Consider the following 16,277-nt stretch of genomic DNA (forward strand, 5'->3'; position numbering starts at 1 on the left):
TTAATGAACAAATTTCACTTTTCAGAATATATTGATGTTATTTCTAGGAAATGAAGGAAAAAGTATGTTTAAGTGAGTTAATGTGATAACCATCATTGAATCAGTTCCTCTTAACTAACAGGGGTCAACAAGAGGAAGGGTTCTCCAGGCTAAATAGAACATTTCAAGAGACCTAAGGAGAGGGACCTCTATAAAATTCTGCTTGGGAGGGCCAAGGTTTTTCTTTTTCTTTTTTGTTTTTTAGATTTTTCAAGGCAATGGGGTTAAGTGGCTTGCCCAAGGCCACACGGCTAGGTAATTATCAAGTGTCTGAGGTCAGATTTGAACCCAGGTACTCCTGACTCCAGGGCTGGTGCTCTATTCACTGTGCCACCTAGCCGCCCCGGAGGGCCAAGGTTTTAAACAGTTTTGGGAATGATGATTAGACCTATGAAATGAGCATAATTGATCTCACAAGAGGTTGAGATAATAGGAAGAAAGATGGAGAGTGAAGATGTAAGGCATTTCAGGATGTGGCAGTTTGTGCTCTTTGAGTGGTTTGTGCTGATGAAAGAAAAAGTTGAGGTTTATAAACTATGATTTTGAATGGCATGCCCATAATGTGCCCAGAATTTAGGAATTACTATTCTGGGTGTTTATGTGAGAGTTGTGACAAAATGCTGCCAATTAGAGCTGCTTCTTATTCCCTTTTTTTTTAAATTTTAGGTTTTTGTTTTTGTGTGTGTGCAAGGCCAATGGGGTTAAGTGGCTTGCTCAAGGCCACACAGCTAGGTAATTATTAAGTGTCTAAGACTGGATTTGAACCCAGGTACTCCTGACTCTAGGGCCGGTGCTTTATCCACTGCGCCACCTAGCCACCCCTATTCCCCTATTTTCTAAGGAAGACAACTTCTTTAGTTGAGCACATTTGTCTTTTAATTCATAGCACTCACTAGTTTGTACTGTTGCCCTTCTTAAGAAATTTCAGGATAAAGGATTGTTTTTCCCCCTTTGTACTTATATAAATAATCAAAACTTTTGACCAAAGCTTGAAATAGATCAGTTAGTAAAGAATCTATCATGTGGATCAAACTAGGTGGAGAACACAAAGTACAGTAAAGGAAATTGGTTGGGGGAGGGCAAGGAAAAGGGAGAAAGAAATAGAAAATAGGTTGAATAGATGATTTCCCACCTTCTTCAGAAGATTAACATTAAAAATAGAATTTGAGTCATGAAATAAAAAATTGAGCTTAATTTTTATTTGCTTCTACATTTGCAAAATATGATCACTTTGTGAAGAGAATTTTCTAAGCTGGAGAATGAGCATGAGAGAAACTGAAATAAAACATCAGATTCCCACCCCCCCCCCACCAGCCCCAGAAAAACTACCCCAGTACTAGGTATATTTGGGTCAGCACCCATTTGTAACACATAAACCTCGGTTCTGCCTATGAGGAATTATTATTCAGACTTGGGAAAGCAAGGGTGGAAAGAAAATAATTTATTAAAAGAAGTTACAATACATAGGAAGGGGGGGGAGAGAGAAATTTTACATTAAACAGTGAATCAATGGTACATCAGGAATGGAGATCTTCACCCAATTTGACAAGATTAGCTAGCAGCCTTTAAGATTACAAATTTTGTTTCTGTTAACAATCATAATTTTCTAATCTTTTCCATGGTAGTCAATTTACATCTCAAGAGTAGGTGGTAGTCAATTTATATCTCCGCCCAATTTCTGTTGTATTCACAATTCTCTTCACCTTTTCCCTGCATCAATAATACTACTGATTGGCAGGATATACCCACAGAAAAGATGTGATTAGGACACATCCAGGTAGGGCCCTTACCTGACCAGAAAAAAGTGAGAAGGAAACTTGCATGGAGGACACAAATGAGAGATAAGTGACCAGGGACTACACATGACTGGTATAGTCCATTTCTCTAACATTTCAGAGTTTCCTGTCCACTGTTAATCCATTAGCCAGCTCTTTATTTGCTTCTACTGAACATTCTGCTTCTACTTTCTATTGGATGTCACTAATTTTTATTGCTTTATTATTTATTAGATATTTGTTTATAGTATCTTTGGTGGGCATCTCTTCTGATCATGTGGTTGCTCTCTTTTGCAATCTTCTTGGTCTCCTTGGTCTCTGGTTTTCAGGACTATGCTGTTCTCTCTCCCAACCACTAAATTCTAGTAGTAGAAAGTCTTTCCTTTTAAAGGACAGGCTAAAACCATATTAGTGCATGGCCACGACTACACGTCACCATTCCTAATTAGGCAACCAACAAAAGCCAACCCAAGTCTTTGAGATTAAGGCTATTTTTGTGATTGACTTGATTTGGTGCTGACTATAGGAAATTATCTGACTTGAAGTTAGAAAAATTCCTATCCCATTGCTCTTCCCAACTTCCCTTCCTCCCCTCTACCTCCAGTTCCCTGACTGACATGCAAAGGGAGAAGAGCAAAGCAAGGTGAAACTAGTCTAAATTCTATTATTAGGCATATTTGCCAGCAACAAATATTCATTTTTTTATATCTGCTGCACTTTAACTAGCTCTTAAATTTGTTGATTTCTCTGCATAAGGTAATGTACTTTTGTGGACTAAGCCTGGGATATAGTAGGAATTTAATAATGATGTTTGTCCTTCAAAAGACCATGACATCAGGGAGGTGATTTGGACAGTGAATTGGATTTGGAAAAGGGGCTGAGTTGGAATTTAATAAATCCTTATTGATTGACTGAGGAAGCTAGTTAACAAAGACAGAGTTGGAATAATTTTTCACCTAGTTTAATTCACTTCTTTAGGCAAGATTACTAATACATACTAAAATATAGGAATCTAACCTATTTTTAGCACTTCTAGGAAATGAGGTTCTTCAGCTTTAGTTTGTCATAATTTCTTTAGTTTATGTCATAATTCTACTTTTGACACTAGCAATCTTTGCATAGCTATTTTTTCTATATAATCTTAATTGAATGCTAAGATGTTCAAATATCTCCTATATTGTTGAGTATTAAATTGGACACTAGGGAATGTGTCACCTAAGTAATAAAAGTTTTACTCTGTAGCATTTTTGTGCTAAAAACTGATTTCTGTATCTTAGTGTTAGTTTTCTATATATCTTGGTTCTCTTCTGAAGATAAAGACTATAATGGTTCATAGATTGCCACTTCTTCCAAATGTCATTACACCTGGTCTATGCCAGGTCTTTGGTATTTTAGCACCTACTTGAGCACCTCCTTGAGGTCAGACTATTTAATTTTTGTTATATTTTCAGGACCTAGGGCAGTAACTTGGTCACAGTAGACACTTTAAAAACAGTTATTGAATCAAAGTTTGCTTGGGGTATCCTTGTGATGATAGATCTTGGGTTTACTTGGACCCCCAATAACCATAGTGCCTATGTGGATCATAGGGTTAACAGTTGACTTTTTTTATGCCTAGCATTTAAGTCTAGACTTGTCTCTAGCCTTTTGCAATTTGGACCAAAGCACTGTTTCCTGAAATTAAAATGGCTAAATCAATTCTTACAATTTTTCAGTGAACATCCTCATGTTTAAACTTTTAAATTTGAAGCAATATGTGGAAAGAAGTGTTGATTTGGAAGCAGGAAGACTGAATTCTAATATTGACATCATCTTTGTTTAACTATGTGACTTTGGATAAGTCACTTAGTTTTTCTGGTACTGTTTTTTGACCTAACAAATGAAAACAATGAATTAGGTCAGAAGTCAGCAAATTATGGACCCTGTGTCAAATCTGACTAATGCCCGTGTGTGTGTGTGTGTGTGTGTGTGTGTGTGTGTGTGTGTGTGTGTGTGTGTGAAAAATAATGAGCTAAGATTGGATTTTATGACATAAAATAAATTTAGTATTTGAAAATGCAAAAGCTATTCTTAGCCCATGGGTCATTCTGAAGTAGATGGTAGGTCAGATTCAGCTATAGTTTGACAAATTCTTTCCCATTTAGGTAAACTGTAATACAATCTTATACTATGTCATACCCAAAATGAAATGTCTATACAGTACCAGCAACACAGTCCTCAATTCAATCAAATGCAATGGGGAATATGGTCAAACTGGTTGACCTAATTGTTTGACTAGATCACAATAGTGAATTGAATTGGATGTAAATCTCCATTAATGTTTTATTCTAATGCTTCACAGTAGAATGGAGGTTTGCAAAGGTTTTTCCAGCAATAGCTGTTACAGGCTATATCAGACTGGGAAATCTTTTGAAACTGGTCATTTGTCTTTTGTGTAAGGATCAATCTAAGTTGGAGAAGTTCATAATCCGTCTGGCTACAAGTTATGAATCTTTTAGCCACAGCCAATGTTGAGAGCTAATCTACTATGGTAAATGGGAGTTGTGATTTATGGGAGTGGACACTGATAAAAATCATGATTCTTTGAAGACTTGGAGTAACTGACCACATGGTCACAGTCATACACAATCTCTTCTTATTGCATAGCTGTGTGTTTTTGTATATACATAATTAATGAAGGAGTCAGGAGTACCTGAGTTCAAATCCGGCCTCAGACACTTAATAATTACCTAGCTGGTGGCCTTGGGCAAACCACTTAACCCCACTGCCTTGCAAAAATTAAATATATATTTACATATATATAAAGTAATAAAAGGAGATTAACTGAATGAATGAGTCATGGTCTCAACTTTCCTTTAAAAAAGTCCTTTAATCCTTGAACAATAAATTACATTTTTGTTTAAATTATATAGTATGTATAGATTTTTTCCTTTGTTCATACAACTTCAATCATAATAATTATCATGAATAATACTCATCCATATTTGAAACTACTTTCAAAATCTTGCAAGATGCTGTGCCAGTGCATTGTAGGTACTATGGATGCTTATAAACTGGTTGGTTGTTTGATCAAAAGATAGAAGAGATACTTATAACCAGATCAGGATTCTTAGCATCTTTTTGTGCCATGGACCCCCTAGTAGTATTGTAAAGCCCATGGATACTTCCTCAGAATAATGTTTTTAAATGAATAAAATAAAATATTTAGGATTACAAAGACTATTATATTAAACTATTATGATAAAATTATTATTATATATTATAAAAATATCTAAAACCAAATTCATAGATCCCAGGTAAATAACCCCTGAACTAGAGGTATTGACTCATTCAAATGAACCTGTCTGTTACCTATTGCACCTAGCTACTTTTTGCCTTCATGTAATGATAATCATGATAATAATAATAATAATAATAATAATAATAATATAATTAGCTTATGTTTTGTCTACAATGTGATAGGTATGTGCTAAGTCTTTTTATAAATATCATCTCATTTGATACTCACAAAAATCCTGAAAGATAAGGGCTATTACTATCCCCATTTTATAGTTGAGAAAATTGTTTTTTTGTTTTTGTTTTTTGCAAGGCAATGGGGTTAAGTGACTTAACTAAAGTCACACAGCTAGGTAATTATTAAGTGCCTGAGGTTGGATTTGAAGTCAGATCCTCCTGACTCCAGGACTGGTGCTCTATCCACTGCACCACCTAGCTGCCCCCTATAGTTGAGAAAATTGAAAAAAAAATAGTTTAAATGACTTTCCTAAGATCATAGTAAGTGCCTAAATCTAGATTTGAACTCCTCTTCCCAACTCCAAGGCCAGTTCCCTATCTACTATACCATCTAACTACCTTCATGTTTATTTCTATTTTTTAAGGGTCAGGATAGATGACTTATTTCATTAATTATGTATATACAAAGTTTGAGTACTTAGAAAATAAAATGGGGACTAGGAGCTAGCACTGGGCTCACGAAGAATCTTTAGTATCTTCAATTTCTATTCTAATAGTGTTACTTTAACCATATCAATTCATAAAGGAACATATAGTCTTAATTTCAACAAAGCATTTAGCGAAATCTCTTGTGAGAGCTTTATGGGAAAAAATGGAGAAATGTGGACTGGGTGATAGTACTATTAGGTGAATCTTTACAATGTTACACAATGTTTCCCCAAGTTTTGATTAATAAGGATGTTAACACGGAAGTAACTCCTAGTGCGATGCTAGACGACCTCTTCTAGCTCCTATTGTCTTCAGCATTTTTAATGATTTGAATGAAGTCACAGAAAATGTTTCAAATTTCCAGATGATATAAAGCTGGAAGGGATAGATATGTTGGATGATAGAATCAAGACTCAGAAAGGTCTTGGCAGTTGAGAATAATGAGCCTATGTATAAAAAATGACACTGAATAGGTATAAATGTAAATCTTTGCATTTAAGTTTAATCAATTTTAGAAGTAAAGAATAGGGGAGATGACTTAAAAGAATATTTGAAGGATATTAGTCCATTGAAAAGTCAATGAAAACCAATATGAATCTGATGAACCTAGGTAAATGTAGAGTATTGACAATAATGAAAATATTAGGGGCAGCTAAGTGGTGCAGTGGATAGAGCACCGGCCCTGAAGTCAGGAGGACCTGAGTTCAAATCCAGACTCAGACACTTAATAATTACCTAGCTGTGTGACTTTGGGCAAGTCACTTAAAACCATTGCCTTGCAAAGAAAGAAAAAGAAATAATGAAAGTATTAGTCCTACCTATGTGGATTGGAGTTTAATTATTACTTTCCAAGCTATTAGCTGGGCTTTTAGAGTGAGAATAGATTGAAATGCAGTAAGAAAGAGGATCATGCCTAGCTGGCACAACTCTCAGTATCAAAGATGGTGCCACAACCCATACTATTATCAAAGGAACATGTCTTCAGGAGACTGTCCATTTACATCTTTGATTGCCTCCTTCTCCTGTAAAATACTAGTAATAATTGTAGCACTAATAGTGTTTTTGATGTAAAATACTACATTTTATCTACAGCATCTAGGCAGCTAGGTGGCACAGTAGATATAGTACTGCAGTTAGGAAAACAGTTCAAATTCAGTTTCATATACTTTCTAGCTTTGTGATCCTAGACTGACTTCATCAGTTTCTTCAATTGTAAAAAGGGAATAATAAAAATAATAATAATACTTACCTCCCCTGGTTGTCATGAGGATCAAATAAAATAATATTTGTAAAATTCTTAGTATAGTGTCTGGCATATGGGTGCTAAATAAATGCTTCTTTCCTTCCCCTTCCTCTTTTTGAAAATCTTGGGGCAATATATTTATCAGATAATAGTAACAATAATAATATTTATAATAGAAAGGGTTTGAGTCCATAGATTAATTCTTTTATTAGTTGAAAGACCATGGGCAAGTCAATTAATCCTTATGAACTTCATTTCTGTTAGTTCTAAAATGAAGATAACAACACTTACATTATGTATCTTACAAGGTTGTTATGGGAAAACTGTAAAAGTGATGTGCTATAAAAAATGTGAGAGCATTATTATCATTACAGATGAATGATATACTGATACTTAAACATCTTACATTCCCTCCTCTTTTCCAGCATGTAGAGGAATCCTTAAGTTTAACATGTTTGTAGTATCTGACATGTAGGTAAATCAAATCTTCCAATTTTTCTGCAATAAAGCTACCCTGTATGGAATGTGAAAAACACTGGTATTTATATCAATGAATTTTCAGTTATTTTCTTTACTGAATAAGAGTGTATATTATTATAAGAACTTCACACTAAAATAATAAAGGACATTAAGGCAGAAAAATGTGAATGTGTGAAAAAAATTGAATATGATAGCTTAAGGAATTCAAATATTCTTTGAGGGGAAAGATGAGTAAGATGCTCAGGCCAAGGCATTTTCTTGTAAAAAGAAAGCTCCCTTATGTGTAGTTTCCCCAGTATGTGTGAAAAGGTCACTATAAAATAAAAAAATCTCCATGTTGGAGACAAACTAAAGGCACAGGACCATAATCTGGCTGTGGCCATCTCAACCAGAAATGAGTCTCTGTCTAATCAGCCTTGCATCAGTTCCCAGTTACGCATATAAAGAGCACAGGGAGAAGAGAAGCTTCACTTGCTCTTTCCTCAGCACCCGAACTCTGGACAGTGCTCTGAGCATCCTGCCTAGCCTCTTCTGTATTTTCTCCTACTTTGCAGCTAGAGCTGAAGACTCAACCTTAGCCACCAGTCCGCTGGTTCCCTCTTTCGTAGAGAAAGAAAATTACACAGATTCCCCATGCAGCCAGCCATGATGATGTTTTCCAGTAAATATTGGGCAAGGAGGGGGCTCTCTTTGGACTCAGCAGTGCCTGAAGAGCATCAGCTACTCAGCAGTTTAACAGTGAGTATCAAGGGACTGGTACTTTCAAGAGAGTGTTTCTGAGATTGGTAACTCTCTTTTTATTAACATCATCTATCTGCAGGTTAATAGAATACACACACACACACACACACACTCATGCACACACACACACACACATACACACCTTTTAAAGCATATGTAGACCTCCTCCTTTAATGAATTAAAACATTCATTAATTTACTAAAGAAATACATCTTCTTGTCTTTCCAGATTCCTTCTCAGAAAGCTATTTGTAAAAGATTAAAAAAGCTATAGGAAATAAGAGAAAGAAGTTCTAAGGAAATCTTTCTTACAATGGATTAGGAAAATATATATTAGATTTAGGAAGGATATTCTTGATGAGGAGGAACAGAGGAAAGTTAGATTTTTCTGAACTTTTACTACCCTGCTGTTGCCTCTCCAATTTTAAAGTTCATAATTATTATTTTTCATTTTTATATTCCACAAAGGATCTTCAGTAATCATTGCTAGATCTAGAACTCCTTGAAAACTGGGGGAAAAAGAATGGATTCATTTTGAAAGTGCTTCCCTTTCCTCAGATTAGTTTTAAAGTTGATTAAAATAAAAAAAGAATATAATAAAGTAAAATGTTTTTAGGTCTCAATTTGAGATGAAAACTCAGTGAAAGAAGATGTATCCAGGTTGCCATGCAATGAAAATATTGAATGATGTTTCATTATTGCAATATCAGAGCTTATTAAGTGTTTCTAATTCTATGGGGAGAGAAAAAAATCTGTTTGAATATCTTAGTTCTATGCATTAGCCAGAGGGTTTTATTATACTTACACATTATTCCATCAAATCAGTTGATAAAGCAAGGAAAATTTACCATTGTAATCATGGTGTTTTTGTAGAACTATTTAAATCAATTTTTAAAGAATTCTAAATAAATGTAAATGAGTTTCCTTGCATTTTAATAGTATATAGATATTTTAAATGAGCTAGCAAGTACGTCAAGAATTTGTAAAGTAAGAATGTAATACTAAATTTAGAAAATGCAGAAAATCATATCTCTTCATGTACAAAATAAAGCTTAAATATTTAGGATTATGTTTTTAATATGGTAAGGAGGCAGATGTTGAAAGTATTAGGAAATTGTAGTTTAAAATAACTTTAAACCGACTATCACTATTAAACAAGAAGTCAGCATACATTTTTAACTTGTGAAATAATAAATAATGAAGTCAACATATCTTTTTTCTACAAATTTTTTATTAAAAATTTTTGATGAATTAAAAAAGTATGAATGACTTGAGAAGAAATGTCAATGTGAAAATATTAAAAAAAAAGGGAGGGCACAGCAAATTATTTTTGCTGAATTCCCTATCACAGACACATTTCTTAGTTCCAGAAAATGTAGAGAAATGTAAATGCTTTAATATCTTCATTTGCAGAGGGGGAAGCACTCTCCTTGCCTAATTGTCAGATCTTAGTGAGTATATTGTATAACAGTATGCATTTGGATGAAAGCACCATCAGTTCATAATTTTACAATAACTTTACATCATCTGTCAAAGGCAATTTGCAAGTTATTTTATTCTCTCATGCTCTCCTCATTTCTGACAGCACTCTGACTCCTAAGAATCTGTCATCGTTATCATTAGCAAATTCCAGCTACTAGTCATTACTTAATCACATACTGTAATATCTTGCATGGCTAATGAAGTTTTAATCCCTTTCAGTTCCACAGATGCCTCTATTTGCTCATGAGGATTAGTTAGCTAGTTTTTTTTTTTTTATGTCTAGATTTTAACCTTCATTTCAATTGTTATCTACTGACACAATTTAGGTGGGTCTGGATGATATACTCTTTGCAGCATTGTAGCAATTAGATCTCCACTGACAGCACAAAATTAGAATCAGAAGTTTAAAATGGTAGTTTTATTGATTTAGGCACATACATAATCAGAGGGAAGAATATAAAATGGTTATTTATTTTCAAGTTTTGTAGGAAAAAATAAAAAATAGGAATAATGAATCTTCGATCTTTCTGAATTTGCTTCAGTAGGATATTTAATTCATGCACTAAACTGAAGCAGTGAAAAGAAAACTGAGCTTGATGTCAGGAGACCTGGATTTCTGTCTTCATCTGAGAAATCCTTTGGTCAATTCAATAAATATTTTTAAAGCAACCATGATAGAAGAGAATTGGCCTTGGAGACAGGAAGTAAAATGGGACATATACTGTTTATGTAATCCTAAGCATGTCACTCAGCATCTCAGTGCCCCAGTACCAATCTGCAATGATGGAGGGAATTGTCTCCAAGTGAGGAACAAAAGATCATGGATTCTTTCCTATTTCTATATATAGAAATGCAAGGTATTCTGTTGAGGATAGCTAGGGAAGGAAACAAAGACAAAAGCTGAAAAATTAAATGACTTTCTTTATAGTTTTATTTGATTCCTCATAGTGGTCCCTCCCTACTTTTCACTTTTCTTTAAGAACTAAACACCCTCTTCATCTTTGAACTGTTACCTCCTACATAGTCAATTGAAGCCACCAGACACAATGCCTCTTCACTCCTCAACCAATCAACCTTACCCATATTGTTCTCCTTCCCTTGGCTGAAACTAACTCCTCTACCTGTACCTTTGACTTGATCCAATTTGGTCTCTTCTATGTTCTTGTTCCACCAGTTTCAGCATATCTCTCACATCTGTTTCCTTCTCTCTATTCCTATACAACCCACCCTAATTTGAGCTCTCATCTTCTCATCCAGGTTATTCTAAGAATCTCCTTATTGATCTTCCTGTCTCCAGGTTTTCCTCTCTTTAATTCACTCTTCTAATTAAAGCAGCTTGAATCCTTTCCCTAATATTCTTCTCTGATTATGTCACTTCTTTACTGGAAAATCTTTTGTAATTCATCATTGCCTATCTGATAGAATATAAACTACTTATTCTTGTATTCAATACCTTGTGCAACCTGACTCCAAATTATCTATTTAGATTTATCTGATACTTCATGTACCCTGCATTTCAACTGAATAGGATCACTCTGTCCCCTGTTCTTATCCTGTCTTCCTCTGTCTCTTTGCTCTCCCCTCATCCTGATCCACACTCTTTTTTTTAATCTATTGAAGTCCCTAATCTCTTTCAAGCTCTATTTCAGTTGATTCCTTCTTGATGAAGCCTTCTCTGATTCCTTCTTGCCCTCAGATGAAATAACTTGTACCTTTATTCAGCACTTCTCTTCTGTGCTGGCCTCTTTCTCTCTTATTATAGTTATTTGTGTAATTATCTTCCTTTTTTTCCAGTCCCCTAAGATCCAAAGATCCTGGAGCACAGGGTCTGTGACCTAGCTTTGTCCTGCAAATATTTATTGACTTGAAGTATATAATAACTGCTCTAAAATTCAGTAACTTCATTTATAAAATGGATATTATGACACTATGCTTACTCTGTATTTTCTTTAGGAATAAATCAGAAGTTTGTGAAATGCTTTGTAAATGTAAAATGTCATATAAGATTTTTATATAATTGACTGAGATATATCAATATGAGAAACAAGCTGGATAGAAAACCTAAAGGCGGGGATTACTAATTAGTAATCCCCCCCACTCTTCCTATCTTATTGATGTTCTGTTCTTTTCTTTTTTATAACATTGTTCACTTCCTATTATTCTTTCCTCCCCGCCTCCATCTTTCCCTTGTAATAAATAAGTATAGCCAAGGAAACAAATCAACACATTAGCTAATAAAAAATACTTAATGCTTCTTGACAGATTTTTTTTTTTTTTGCAAGGCAATGGGGTTAGATGACTTGCCTAAGGCCACACAACTAGGTAATTAGTAAGTGTCTGAGGCCAAATTTGAACTCAGGTATTCCTGACTCCAGGGTTGGTGCTCTATCCACTGTGCCACCTAGCCGCCCCTCAGATTTTTTTTTTATTATAGACTGGACAAAAACTTTTTTAAAAAAAATTTGCATCATTAACGGATACGTTGAAAGCAGTCAAAACTAGTGTCTTAAAATAGCCTCCTGTCACATTTCTGATTTTTCGTTTCTGAGAAATTCAACAGAATATCTTGACAGTGTTTGATTGCTCTGCTCATGATAAATTAGTCTTTCAGTAATCTAAAGACTTTCTGATAAGTTAATTTATGGGAAGCTTATCTATATCATCTTTAATTTAATAATAAGCTACAGTATAGTCTAGTGGAAAAATCATTAAATTGGGAATTGATAGTTCTAAGTGTGGGTTCTGTCTCCATCATTTAACTATGTAGCTGGGTGATCTTGGACAAGTCACTTTACCCTGATTGCTTTAAGTCCAGCACCATCTACAGTTAACCTAATTCACATCTGGTCATTGAATTTAGATGGCTCTGGAGGAGAAAGTGAGGCTGGTGACTTAGTACAGCTGCCCCTTACTCAAATCCAATTCACTTGTTTATCATGGCATCATCTTCCTGATGTCACGGTCTTCTTTGAGAACAAAGGCTAAATATCAATTGTGTGAACTTGTGCTCACACTTTCTTTTCTGAGCCTCAGTTTCCTGAGCTATAAAATTGGGAGGAAAGAGACAGGATTAGATTAGATGAACATAAGTTCCTTGAGAGTGAGGTAGTTTCACTTTTATTTCAGCATTAAGCACAGTGTCTAGAATATAGTGGATGCTTAATAAATGTTTGTGGGCCTTGAAGATAGATTGCTTCACTTGCATCCAGAAAGACTTGAATTCTAATTTTTCCTCACCCACTACCTGTGTGACCCTAGACAATTCATTTAACCTCTCCCCCATTTTAGTTTTTTCATCTTTAAAAGGGGAGAATCATGGGATTATTGTAAAACATCCTATGAGATAACATGTAAAATCCTTTACAGATTTTTTTTTTGTAAGGCAAACGGGGTTAAGTGGCTTGCCCAAGGCCACACAGCTAGGTAATTATTAAGTGTCTGAGACAAGATTTGAACCCAGGTACTCCTGACTCCAAGGCCAGTGCTTTATCCACTATGCCACCTAGCCGCCCCTTATCCACTATGCTACCTAGCCACCCCCATTTACAGATTTTAAAGTGCTGCATAAATACAAGATAGTATTTAGTGAGTAATCTCTGAATGATAAGGTGCCTGTCCTCTCAAATATTCCATAACTGATTGTAATTTTCTGTCCCTTCTTCCTTATAGCTGAACAAAGCAAATGATGATAAGAAAGGCAACAAAGGTAGTGGCAAGAATGAAACTGCTGGGGAAAGTGGAAAGACTGCAGTTGTGTTTTCTTTGAAAAATGAAGTTGGTGAATTGGTAAAAGCCTTAAGACTCTTTCAGGTATGTGTTAAACCTTCTAGTGTAGCCATGTACTAACATTGGACCTGTAATCTGTAGGGGAGTGAGTTCATTTTTGGGAATGGTATAATTATCAGTATTGTAATATACAAAGATAGAAATTTATGAGATTTCACTGAGCAACAGAATAAACAAGATCAGGTAAAACATGCTTTTTTAATCCAAACAATATTTGGGGAATGATGTAACTCTATTGCCAGGTGAATATGGCTGTAATACAAGGATACAGAATGGTAATTATCTTCAGGTAATTCTGATGTGTAGAAATTGGAGATTTGTACAAAGTATACACGGGGTGTGTATGATTATTAATGGTAGCTTGATGTAGCTAAAACAGTAAATCTCTATAGTAATGTGATTTATTATTATTAACTTATTTTAAGAATCTGTGATTAGGTATTCCCTCCATTAACAGAGATTTCTAACATCTTTCACACCTTGATAAAATTGCTATACCCCCTCACACAAATTGTCTAGCATCTGGTGGTCCATCTTCTGACAGCGAGTCTTTCTATGTTACATATAGTATCATTCATCCTCAGATGATGGAAGTGTTATCTGTCACTATGCCCTTTCTCAAAACCTTTTAGCTTTTAGCTTGGTAGATTCTAATACAGTTCATTCTTTATTGGCATATTTGAGGAAATAATGGGTGAAGAGATACAATGAAAGAACATAAGCACTGAAAGGATCATGAGTTAGGCAAATTTCTTACTCACAGGCATGCCAACATGAGACTCTCTAGCCCACTCATTCTACCACTGACACTCAAATGGTGGCTTGGACCAAAGTATGGGGTGCATATTTTGATCAAGAGCACAGATCTCTGCCCTTATAATTGATTGCTGTTGCCAAATAGATTCACAAGGACTGAGTGGGAAGGAGACCTCAGGGACAGTCAATTAGTCAGCGGTCTGGATTGTACAGTCCCCTTATTGACTATAAAGTCATTGTGATTAGGAAAGTTTGCTAACCATGTTTGCCTGGTTTGGAATGAAATTTGCTAAGCTTGCATTCATTGCCAAATGTAGCTGACCAAGCCAGTTACCGAGTACATAGAAACTTCTCGGTATATAGGTGGGTCAATTAGTGGTCAAATATGGAGTTTCATCTGTCAGGACCTAAACTAATCCTCACATATGACCTTTGAGAATCCAGAGTAATTTCACTTTACAATAAGACCCCCAAATTGGAATTTAGGGGAGGATTATTATTAATTTTTTAAAGTAAAACTCAAATCTGATCATCTGGAGTGGTATGGTGGAAAGGGCACAGTACACAAAATCAAGAGACTTAGTATGTGGCCTGACAATATTTAGCTATGTTATCATAATGCAATGTGATCACAACCTCTCTGGGTCCCAATTTCTTAATCTATAAATTGAGGAACTTGAAATAATTGCACTCAAGGGTTCTTCTAAATCTAAAGCTGCATGATTTTATATTTATTTAATTTCTTTCACTTAGCAAATATTTGAGTGCCTACTATATGACCAAGGGGTTGTTCAAGGTGGTGTTGGGTATATATATATATATATATATATATATATATATATATATATATATATATATATATGTATATATATATATGACATAGCAAGTAATTGAAATGCAAAATGATATAAAGAAAATATTTTAGAAATTTAGAAAAGAGAAGAGATCTTTTGACTAGAAGAACTAAGAGCAAAGAAGAAGGAGTAATATTTAAGTTGGACCCTAAAGGATAAGGAGAATACATAGAGGTGGAAAAGGTCTGGCAGTAAGAGGCAAGGTTCAGAGGCAAGAAGATTCCAGGCTTATTTGAGTAGCAATAAGTAGCCTAGTTTGACAATAAAGTAGCATTTGGATGGAAGAAGTGGGAGGGGAAGCTAGAAGTAGAGGTCAGGTCCAGATTTGGACTATGGGACCATCTAAATTTTCAATCCAGTTAGTCACTTCAATGAATCCTTGAGTGAAACTATGTCTATATGACACCAAAATTACTGGCTGAAAGGTGAGAAGATTCAGCTAAACAACAAAATGTTTGGCCTATATAATGCCAAACAACTACTCTTATTCTTTGGCTATTTTAAATCTAACAGTTGGATGTTTTGACATTTCATTGACGCCACTAAAACTGTAATGTTGCTTAGAATAACTAAGTAGATTAGCTTGTATATATTTTTTTCCTTTCATTCAGCAAAGCTAAGAATAAATTAATTTTTAAAAATGTAACAAAAATGCATTTCATGAATCATGTTTGCTACATGTAAAAAACTAAACTTCTTTTTTTTTAGGGTTTTTTTTTTTGGTAAGGCAAAGGGGGTTAAGTGGCTTGCCCAAGGCCACATGGCTAGGTAATTATTAAGCATCTGAGGCCAGATTTGAACTTAGGTAGCCCTGACTCCAGGGCCAGTGCTCTATCTAAGTTTAGTTGCCTCTAAACTTATTCTTAACTTTGTTTCTGGTTGAGGAAGGTAACTTGTTGATAACCAGGTGGTGATGACAAAAATCCCCAAAGCAGGGAAAAATAATTTCTAAAAAAAAGTCATTTGGTCATGTCTTCATAGGAAAAGCATGTGAACATGGTCCACATCGAATCTAGAAAATCCAGGCGAAGAAGTTCTGAGGTAGAAATCTTCGTGGACTGTGACTGCAGTAAGAAAGAATTTAATGAGCTCATTCAGTTGCTGAAATTTCAAACTACCATTGTGACCCTGAACCCACCAGAGAATATTTGGACAGAGGAGGAAGGCAAGGCTTCTTTTG

The 16,277-nt window shown here is 35.0% G+C and overlaps 1 protein-coding gene across 1 annotated transcript in view; it reads left to right on the top strand.

Moving 5' to 3' along the window:
* The first annotated feature begins 6,901 nt into the window (after positions 1–6,901).
* The window catches only part of TPH2 (tryptophan hydroxylase 2), a 128,419-nt gene continuing 119,043 nt past the window's right edge, over positions 6,902–16,277 (top strand). The window contains exons 1-3 of the mRNA XM_074220777.1: positions 6,902–8,217; positions 13,371–13,511; positions 16,079–16,262. Coding sequence (XP_074076878.1) covers positions 8,113–8,217; positions 13,371–13,511; positions 16,079–16,262 — 430 coding nt within the window. The 5' untranslated portion in view covers positions 6,902–8,112. The remainder of the gene's footprint in view (positions 8,218–13,370; positions 13,512–16,078; positions 16,263–16,277) is intronic.

The sequence above is a fragment of the Macrotis lagotis genome, chromosome 2 (assembly GCF_037893015.1).
Source record: "Macrotis lagotis isolate mMagLag1 chromosome 2, bilby.v1.9.chrom.fasta, whole genome shotgun sequence".
NCBI lineage: Eukaryota > Metazoa > Chordata > Mammalia > Peramelemorphia > Peramelidae > Macrotis > Macrotis lagotis.